We start from the raw sequence: 10,743 nt of genomic DNA on the forward strand, positions 1-10,743 counted from the left end.
ATATGGAGATATGTAAAAATATTCAATTTAAAAGAATCAATGAGATGAGTAAAATAGGAGTATTCCTGCAGGGGACAATGGATTAAAATATGTTGACTTATATTTTCTCCCCTCTACTGTCTTGTAGATATTAAATATTTACACCAGAATTTTTTTTTTTTTTTGCCTGATGCATTCTCTTTTCCCATGTTCCTTGTCATACATCTACAATAGGCATGTTGGTTCTTCTGGAGGAATGGAGGCGTGGTATGCCAGATATTTAGGAAAAAATTCAAACAAATTCAAATTCCACTGTTATGGAACTCACCACTGAAAAAATTAGGTTATCACAGAAAAATTAAAGGGTGCACATGTGAAGAAAAATAAAGTACTAAGATACTACAGAATTTTGAAAATATTGCATTAGAGACAGAACTTTGAAGATAAACCAGTTATGGATTAGAGGGAATTCATGTGGTTTGAAATAGTTGCATTAAAGGGAGTGATCATTTTCATATAATCTCTGATTTTGAATATCTTCATTTTTTCATTAATGTAGAAAAGCAAAAGATGATGTCCTTGCTGTGCTTAGAGATGGTTCTTGGTGGCATCAGCATGGCTCATTCTATTTTCCTTTCCTTTTTCTTGTTCTTTTGGTAGACTGGTTGAATTGCCTCCAATTCTATTCCTACACTAGCTTTGCAGAAATTGGCTCATTTATTCTAGCTGTTCTCCTGGAACTGAACAGCCAGAGTTTCTGCCAGTACTCCTTATTCCCTACATGATGGCTGGGAAATTTGGGAAGTTGAAGTCCATAAGCCTTAAAGTTATGGGGTTTGAAATACACGGCCCTACCCATTTCTTTTTCCTAAGGATGGACATGGGTAGAGTTGGCTGATCTATATTCCTAACAATAGGAAGAGTAGTTTTAATCAGTGCTGGCTATTTGCCAATCCTGGTTGCTGTCCAAGATGAACTTTGTTTCTTGGTTATTGCTATATCAGGAATTGATTAAGAGGTTATTAGTATGTTTGTGTTGTTTTACTGTTGAAGCTTTTACTATAGATTTTTTAAAATCTGACTTTTAAAAAAACTTTAAAATTTAATTGTAATTTTGATTCATTTTTCTAAGAAAAAGAAAAACAGAATTATTTTTAAAAATAGGACTATAGAAGGAAAACAGAAATATATAAAACAATCCTACTGTAATGTATGGACCAATGCTTACAGTGAAAAAAGATTTGACACATCTCTTCTCCCCTGCCCCTTCCTCTCCCCCGCTATCCATCAATATGTTCAACAGATGAAGACAGTTTATCAGGGGACAAGAACAACCTGAAGGCATCTGACTCTCAGATCAAGAGAAAGAAACGACGTCACAGGTACAAAAAGAAACTCATGCTAGATATATGGGAGCATAGCCTCAATATCTTCTGTATTAGCATTAGGATATGTTGCATTAATGTTCCAAACATTGTTACAATGGTTTTGTAATATATGATTACATTGCCTTTTGGGGTGTGTGTGGAAGTGGGCAATAGAATTAGGAATGTGAAAGACAGAGGGAGATATGATGGGAGACAGGAAGTGGGCTGCTCTCAGAGAATGTAAGACAGTTGCCTTATACCAGTTTTACATTCCAGCTCATTTCTCGGTCTCAAGACTGGTACCCTAGCAGCAGGCCTTCGGTGGCCCTGCTTTTTGGCTGTTGCTTTTAAATGCCAGGTCAGTCTGTAAGAAGTCCCACATAGTGATTTAATCATTGATAAGGGGGCCAACCTGGGTTGTACTGTAGGATCCAAAAAGTGGGTAATCCGTTTGGAAATATGCCCAGCTGGGTTTTGGGTTTGGCATTAGCCAAAGCTCTAAGGTAGGGATGGGGCTGTGATGATTATGATCTGGGAATCTTACAGCTTTAAAGGGTACTGGATCAAATAGAGATTTGAGACCCTATTCATTAAATTGGGCTCTAAGGATCAGTTGAGATTCACCAATCTCTCTGCTGTATAGCAACTTCCCTGCCTGAACAAATTGACTTCATTTCTCAGTTGGCAGTAGAATTCTCCAGATTATGGTTCTGGGGAACTTCAACCTGTCTTCTCTGTGAGGAGGATCTGAGATATCTCTGGAATTCATGGTCACCAGGATGACCATGAGCTTATCCCAGATCATCTAGAACCCAACATGGGACAGTGGTCATATCTGATCTGATCAAATCTGATCAGAATCTGATGTTCCTGTCAGAGCAGTAACTTTGTGAGCTGAAACTGGGGGAGCTTTTGGTGTTGTCTTTGTCATGGTCATATCACACCCTGATTTCCATGTGATTTTCTAGTGCCACTTCAGGGAGGCGAGATCCGTTAGATTGGTCTGTCCCCCATTACTGATAGACCTGGATGGGTTTCAGAGGGAGCTGGGAATTGTTCCTGTTGATCTGCTGCATGATCCATCTGAAGCTTTATAGAACCATGATTAAGTCCTACTTTGTGGCATTAAGGGTGGTGAAGCATTAGTACTTCACCCTTATTGCATCTGCAGATAGCCGCCCTGTAGCCCTTTTTGAGTAGTAAGAACCATCTTGGGTAAAGGAGGCTTAGAAGACCTCTTGCAGGGACATGCAGAGGAATTTATTCACAGTCAGCTGGAGAAAGTCACTTAGATTTGCTCACAGTTGGACACCAGCCTTGTTATAGGTTCATACCTGGAGAGAATCTTGCCCAGTTATCTGGAAACAGTTTGAACCTGTTGGACTTGAGGAAGTGGACAAGGTCCTTAAAACTGTGTGCTTAGCCATCTGTTCTTTAGATCCATGCCCTTACTGGCTTGTTAAAGTGACCCCGGGGATGTTGTGTGACTGGGTTCCAGAAATGGTTAACTCTTCTTTGAGTGAGGGCTTTCTTTACCTCTTAAAGAAGATTTGGTTTGTCCCTTCTCAGGAAGCCAGTACTTAGCCCCACCAGAGTGAACAATTTTAGCCCAGCATCTAATTTCCCCTCTTTGGGGAAGGTGATTGAGAAGATGGTTATGCAACAGTTTCAGAGGAAGTGGATGAACCAGATTATCTGGATCCTTCTCCGTCAGCATTCAGACTTGTGTGTATTACACTAAAACAGTATTGGTCATGCTTTTGGTGTGGTGTGGATGGGATGGGGGTTCTACATACTTGACCTCTTGGCAGCTTTTGATATCATCAAACATGGTATCCTTCTGGATTGGCTCAATGGAGCACATGGTGCTCAACACCGAGGGGCACTCAGAAGAGTATGCGGAACAGTGTTGTGCTGCATCACTACCTTTCCCTATGGTCAATCCAATTGGGGGTGAGGAGAGGTTCCACACTTTTTAAAAAGGCTGTTTTTGCTCCCTACTATAGTAGTGATGCTGTTAGCTTGTTTGGTAATGAAACATCTGCAAGAAAACAATCAAGCTCAACAAGCACTAAGGACCCCGCTAGATTAATACAACATTTACTTTATACATTTGGTTCTACAGGAGCATATTTCTCAATTAAGACGCTGCATAGGCAACCTAATCTCGACAGTATTTTTTTTTTTGTTCCCATAGAACTGTGTTTACTGCCCATCAGCTCGAAGAACTGGAAAAGGCTTTTAATGAAGCTCATTACCCTGATGTATATTCCAGAGAAATGTTAGCTATGAAAACTGAACTGCCAGAGGACAGAATACAGGTAGGTTGTTTTGTGTTTAGAACCATTGGATTTCTTTGATACAATAGACAAATTCAGGGCCCAAATCCTTCCAGACCTACCTAAGTTTGAAGTTTGCAAGATGATTTTACAGAAAACATTGAAGTATTTTCAAGGCTTGAAAACTTAGAAGGGAGAAGGGCAAGGATGTCCATGGGGTGTGGTCAAAATAGCAAGATGGTAGCTGTGACCGTGTGATCAATGCTGTTTTTATGTGCGTGTCACACATGTGTGACATGTTCACACGTTCAAGGATTTGAATGAACCCTCATGACTGCCATCTTGATTTTTTTTACTGTATCATGCAGACATTCCAGGACAAGGACTTGCTGTATAGTAGCTGTTATTGCAAGGCACATCTAGAATTGATTTTTTATTACTAAAAATAATACTATAAATAATAATTATCCCCTGCTTGGGGAGATCTACAGAAAAACATCGGTCAGATATTAGCTGCAATCTATAGCATACTTTATCCCAAGATTTTCAAGTCAATCCTTTATCTCAGGGTTGACTTGAAAAACAACAAAATACAAATAGGCCTGTGGATATAATCTTTGGAAATAGAGAATGTTCGGCTGCTTTTTGGTATATTTACAGAGAGAGAGGCCTACTGAATTCCCAAAAATTGGTTGTTCATGGTTGAAGTTAAAAAAACCACCTTAAATATTAATATGATATCATAATGGAATCCTAGAGTATAACTTTTAAACTTTCTCATCTGAATCCTGATTTGAAAAGAGATGCCAAACTTTCTCTATGTACACATGGTGGTTTATTGTTTGGTACAAAACAGAGATGCACCCCCCTACCCTCCAAAACTGAGCATCTACCTGCAAAATTGACTTTGTATAAATATACAAAAGTATGAAGGCTATTGCTTAACGCACTGTAAGCTGCCCTGAGTCTCCGGAGAAGGGCGGCATATAAATCAAATTAAAAAAAAAAATTGACCAAAATGGAGAAAGTATTCAATGCATGGGGTGGGGGGTGGGGGCTTTCCATCAATTGTATTGAATTAAATTAAAAATAATTTCAATAATTTCAATCCCACTCATGCACATGGAAACACATATATTGCCGTTAAATGTGTGCTTCTGGTTCTACTTTTGAAAGGTTTGGTTTCAGAACCGAAGAGCCAAGTGGCGGAAGCGTGAGAAATGTTGGGGCCGCAGTAGTGTGATGGCCGAATATGGTCTCTACGGTGCCATGGTGAGGCACTCCATCCCACTTCCAGAATCAATTATCAATTCTGCCAAAAGTGGAATGGTTGGTTCCTGTGCCCCTTGGCTGTTGGGTAAGCTGTTAGAGTTGTTAATGTATAGGTCAATGATGGCTAACCTTTTTGCCATTGCGTGCCAAAAGTGGGGGGAGTATGGGGGGGTTGTGCACTCATGTGCCCACACTCATAATTCTATGTGCCCCACCCCTACGCATGTGTGTGCGACCCCCCCGTGCTTCCCCCATTTTTGACACGTGATGGCCTGGTGGGCCCGGTGGGCCCGGTAGGCCCGTTTTTTGCCCTCCCCAGGCTTCAGAGCCTTTCTAGGAGCCTGGGGAGAGTGAAAATGGCCTTCCCCACCCCCCCAGAGACCCTCCGGAGGCCGGAAATGGCCCGTTTGCCGAATTCCAGTGGGCCCAGAAGGCCCGAAAATCAGCTGGCCAGCATGTGCATGTGCACCGGACCTGAGCTTGCGTGCCCACCAATATGGCTCTGCGTGCCACCTATGGCATGTGTGCCATAGGTTCGCCATCACAGGTATAGGTGGTTAAAATTACTAAGTGAAAAAATGGCTAAGTACTGTTTCCTGTTGAACATATTCTTTTCCTTCTTTCACTCAGGGGCTAAAATGATCACTAGCAGTAGAATGACCCTTCAAAATGTTGCATTTGGTAACATTATTATAGAGGTTATTAAATCTGCCTTCTAATACTAATGGAGAATAGCTGGTCTCCCCTTAACAAGAATCCTATATTGTATTTGTACAAGTAGTCTTTGACTTAATGACCATTTGTTTAGGAACAGGGACAGCACTGAAAAAAGGCACTTATAACTGGTCCTTAAACTTACAACTGTCATAGTATCCCTGAGGTCACATGATCATGATTTGGGTGCTTGGAACCATCATGCATTTACATTTGTCGCAGCGTCTCACAGAGATGTGATCACCATTATAACCTTCCCAGATGGCTTTTGACAAGAAAAGTGAACGTGTTGATTTGGAAGTTTGCAAGTTGCAGTCACCTGATGTCTTGCTTAATGACTGTGATTCACTTAGCAACTATACCGCAAAAGGTTATAAAATCAGGTGCGGTCGCATGATGCCTCACTTAACAACCTTATTGCTCAATGAGGCATTTTCTGGCTGCTACTGTGGTCATAAATTGAGGATTATCTGTATGTATATAGTTGTGGTGGTTATGTGTGCACATATCTGCCCATGTGAGTCATTCACTGTCCATGTGACTCACCAGAAAATGTCTGTGCAAAACACATGCAGACATACACACTCACACATATTTTAACCTTATTTTCTGCCTATAGCTTACCCATAACATTTTATGTTATAAGAAGACTAAATTTGTGTGAGTAGTGGAATTTGATATTTCTTATATTCATATAATCTGCAGTTTTCAGGTTTGAGAAATGTTCATAATTCATAATTTCATAGAAAAGTAGAGTGAGATACAGAACTATGTGTATGTATACATTAGATTTTTTTTATTCCACTTGTTTTACTTTTATAAGTAACTCAAGATGGCAAGCATACATAATACTCTTTCCTCCTATTTTCCCCACAACAACAACCCTGAGGTGAGGTGGTTTGGGTGTGAGAGAGAGCTTCCTCTTTGTTATAGCTTAAACTGATATTCAATGGACGCGGTGGCTCAGCAACTAAGATACTGAGCTTGTCAATCGAAAGGTTGGCAGTTCAGCGGTTCGAATCCCTAGTGCCACGTAATGGGGTGAGCTCCTGTTACTTGTCCCAGCTTCTGCCAACCTAGCAGTTTGAAAGCACGTTAAAAATGCAAGTAGAAAAATAGGGACCACCTTTGGTGGGAAGGTAACAGCGTTCCGTGCGCCTTTGGTGTTTAGTCATGCCGGCCATAAGACCACAGAGGCATCTTTGGACAATGCTGGGTCTTTGGCTTTGAAACGGAGATGAGCACTGCCCCCTAGAGCTGGGAATGACTAGCACATATGTGCGAGGGGAACCTTTACATTTACCTTTAAACTGATATTCATAGCCAGAAGACCTCCCCTCTTGAAAACTGGTATTTTAGCTTTCACCCTAAACTAGAAGTGTTCACCCATGTGAAACAGAAGCTGTTGCATTAATTTCATGTCTCTTCTAGTGTGGTTGGTGGCAATCTATTTATGGGTTGGGAAAAAAGGGAGTAAAAGGGGCATTTTTCTTTTCCTGTTTCTCAGTACTACAATAAGGAAGCCCAGGGATTGAGTTACTGCCTCATTGCATTGATCTATTGAGGACAGGATGATTGTATAATAAAACTGACTTTTTATTTATTTTAGGAATGCATAAAAAATCAATAAATATTACAAGAAAGCCTGAAAATGAGGAAAAAGGAAATGGCATCTGGAAATCTGAACATCCCGAGGAGGAATTCAAAATTAAGCAGGCAGAATATGAACGAAACCCCACTAATAGATTAATCTCAATGGACAGTTCGGAAGATACTGCAATTGATCTCTCTAGTACGGCAAAGCAGGAAAAGAAGAGTAGTAATCTGAGTTTTGGTGGAGGCCCATAGACCAAAATGAAAGATGCTGAACACTAAGGACAAGGAGGGGCCACACGACAACTGTTAACCAAACACTTAAGTTGGCCTCTTCAATGCTCTGGCAAATTATGAGTATTATTGCTCTATGCTTATTTATTAGTCTTTTTCAAGTGACTCATTCATTTTACGGGCAAAGGGAACTTTCTGAGATAAAATATATCCAAGATATAATTTATTTTTACAACTTGAAAGTTGTATATTTGTAAAGAAGATAATTTGCTGCAGCTGGATATTTTTTCTTTATATGTCTCACTAAGTCACCTTTCACCAAAAGTCTAAAAATAACATTTGGTTCTATTTTTGGTAGAGAGGCAAATAAATACCCAATCATTCAAATCTTACTCGATCAAGTAAATAGAATTATTAATGAAAGCAATATGCAATAGATTTCTGTTAAATTAAACCAAGGTAGAAAATTATAAAACGATCTGAATTTCCCCCCCAGAGATGATCATTCTCCTTATCTGCATATGGATATTTAATAATGAAAGATAAATTATGTGATAAAGCAAATAATAATGAGAAACACTTTTCTGAGATTATCTGGTACCCTCCTGATATGTTGGAAATACAAATCCTAGAATTCTCCATCAGCCTGGAAACTCAGATTTATTTATTTATTTATTTTTATTTTACTTCAAATTTATATACCACCCTTCTTCCTGGGAACTCAGGGCGGTGTACAGCCAGATAAAAACACATAATATAAACATTAAGAACAAATTAAAAGGAAATATCTCAAATTGGCCAAAAATTTAAGAAACATACAAATTTAAAATCATTTAAAAGGCATTGTTAGGCCAGCCCGGCTTGTTGGAAAAGGAAAGTTTTAAGGGAACGGTGGAAGGCATATCTGTCCTGATAGTCATTTGCAGTGGACGTAGGGGAATTTCTGACTTCAGCTGGTTTTAACAATAGCACCAACTGCTTTTTCTTCCTTCTCCATTAAAGCGCTAATATACATCGGATAAGAAACAGATTTCTGTGTGAAAATATTTATTAATAATAAATATCCTTTAATTTCAAGTATCCTTTTGCACTAGACTCCAGTTGGAGAAACTCAGGTTTCTTGTAAAATGTAAAGTAGTTCCTATAAACCTTACGTCTGCCTATTTCTACTGTATTGTAAAAGCAATATTCATTAGTGCAGTTAGATGTCTCACATGTACTGTACAATATACATAATACACAGAACAAGGGAAATGAAGAACCTTGATGAAAATCTGCCAGTAGCAACCAAGAACCTATTTTGCTTGACAGATCTGCACTGAAGCTTGTAAATTGATGATACTGTTCTGATTTAATGCTGATCAGAGTCCTCCTGACCCCCTTGAAAGCTCTATGGATTAATATAGAGTTATAATTAAGTTAAATGCTCATATTTTCCTTTGAAAATCAAAGAACACTGTCCTCACCTTTAAACAAATGACAGGACAATATCGGTCCGTAACAACACAAAACAAAATTTATTTTCATGGCATAAATACGGTATCAGTTCCTGATCCCTAACAGGATAGAGCTACATTTTATTACATGGAATTATGTGTGTAGATTGGAACTCAGTTATTTGCCAGTTTGTGGCCTTCTTTAAATTCCAAGCCCAGCAGCTTTATTCACCAAGGGTTATGAGAATGGAAGTACAACATAAAAATGTTTGCACGTTACTCACCTTGTCTTTGAGGATTTTGTATTAGCGATGTTGGTGTTTACATTAGAACATCCAATAGTCCAATTGCTGAAGGCTTGCAAAAACATAGATTTCTGTTATCCCCAATTATACAATTTCATTACATATTATTTTCTAAAAATAAGGAAATTAATCCTTTTTACCCATGTTTTCATCATAAAGTATGACCCTCTGTTTGTTACTACAAAACTCTATTGGGGAAAATATGCAATAAATCCAATTTATGTTATATGACACTATGCATAATTGAACACAAACCTGTATTTATAGAGAAAAAAGCCATAGAATGCAGAAAGAAAATGTTATTTTATAAGATGTCATAGAAAAATATTTTGTACTTATTCTGCATGGAAGAGTATCAACATTTGATCTTTTCCCTTTTATCTTTTTATATGTACATCTGAAAAGCACTTTGGATATCTAGCTTCATTTGTCATCTATTTATTTATATATTCACAATAAATGTTAGTGTTTTTGTGGCTTTGTGAAACTGTATATTAGCTATGGACAGTGTGCTTACAACTCCTAAAGGCACTGCCAGATGGCCAAGTTAAAATGCAATCCGCCAGTCCTACTTAGAGGCTTAGGGACACTGAAAGGAATTCTTTTTCATGAAACATAAATATCTGCATCCATTTTTGCTTATTTATTTTTAAAGTTACTTGAAGAGTGAAAATAGAAAAAAGAGAATACATTAAAAATGTACAATAAAAATTCTATGAAGTATTTACAAAATATTAAAATTGAAACGTTCCATTATTAGATTGCAACAGATAGTCATACAAAGCTTAGAATTCTAAGAACTAATATTAGAATACAATCAGAGATTGATAAAAAAAAAGTTGAAATAATAAAATTTAAAAAATAAGAATTAACAACTTCCAATGAATCTGAAGCAGTTCCTTTTTTTTCATTTCAATCAGACAAAATCTAGTGCTTAAAAATGTTGAAGGATCCAAAACTTTGGATGTAGAAGAAGTTTATCTGCAGAATTATAAACTTTATAAACTTCATAAAGGGCTTCCAAGTTAAAGTTAGCACCAGGCTTGAAAATATGTAATTATTTTTGACAGTAAAATATATTCTATAAATTTAATGTTCCTGAGCTGACATATAATTTCCAGTGGAAGGCAGGGTAACTTAGCAGTAACTACATATAAGGTCAATTCAGTATATTTTGTAAGAATATAAATTTTGATGAGGCAACAGAAAAATAGCTGGCAGAAAAGGAATCTTTGTTTCATCCTTAAATAATTGTTTCCCCAATTGCTGAGCTTTGTAACATTACTACTAGATATGAAAAAAAAGATCCAATCTACCATTAAATATATGTGTGATAATATTACAAATGTAGAATTATATTAACTTTAGAGTCATGCTGAGTTTACTGAAAGAATTATTAAACCTTTGGGGCACAGAAGGTATTGGGAACTAGTAGTAGGTAATCTCAGCATCTTGTTAAAACACGTATATTTACCAATGAAGTGAAAGGACAAGGATCTTACTTCTTGGTTGGAGCCCAAGCTACTCCTCTTGTCATTTTCTCTGGCAAGAATATAAATATTAC

The 10,743-nt window shown here is 37.8% G+C and overlaps 1 protein-coding gene across 1 annotated transcript in view; it reads left to right on the top strand.

Annotated features, from left to right (window-relative positions):
- VSX1 (visual system homeobox 1) overlaps window positions 1-9,153 on the top strand; it is a 13,522-nt gene extending 4,369 nt beyond the window's left edge. The window contains exons 2-5 of the mRNA XM_034427453.3: window positions 1,283-1,361; window positions 3,544-3,667; window positions 4,802-4,982; window positions 7,221-9,153. Of these exons, the coding sequence (XP_034283344.2) occupies window positions 1,283-1,361; window positions 3,544-3,667; window positions 4,802-4,982; window positions 7,221-7,459 (623 nt within the window). The 3' untranslated portion in view covers window positions 7,460-9,153. The remainder of the gene's footprint in view (window positions 1-1,282; window positions 1,362-3,543; window positions 3,668-4,801; window positions 4,983-7,220) is intronic.
- The last annotated feature ends 1,590 nt before the right edge of the window (window positions 9,154-10,743 follow it).

This window comes from Pantherophis guttatus, chromosome 1 (assembly GCF_059756535.1).
Source record: "Pantherophis guttatus breed Tessera chromosome 1, ASM5975653v1, whole genome shotgun sequence".
In the NCBI taxonomy this organism is placed as follows: domain Eukaryota; kingdom Metazoa; phylum Chordata; class Lepidosauria; order Squamata; family Colubridae; genus Pantherophis; species Pantherophis guttatus.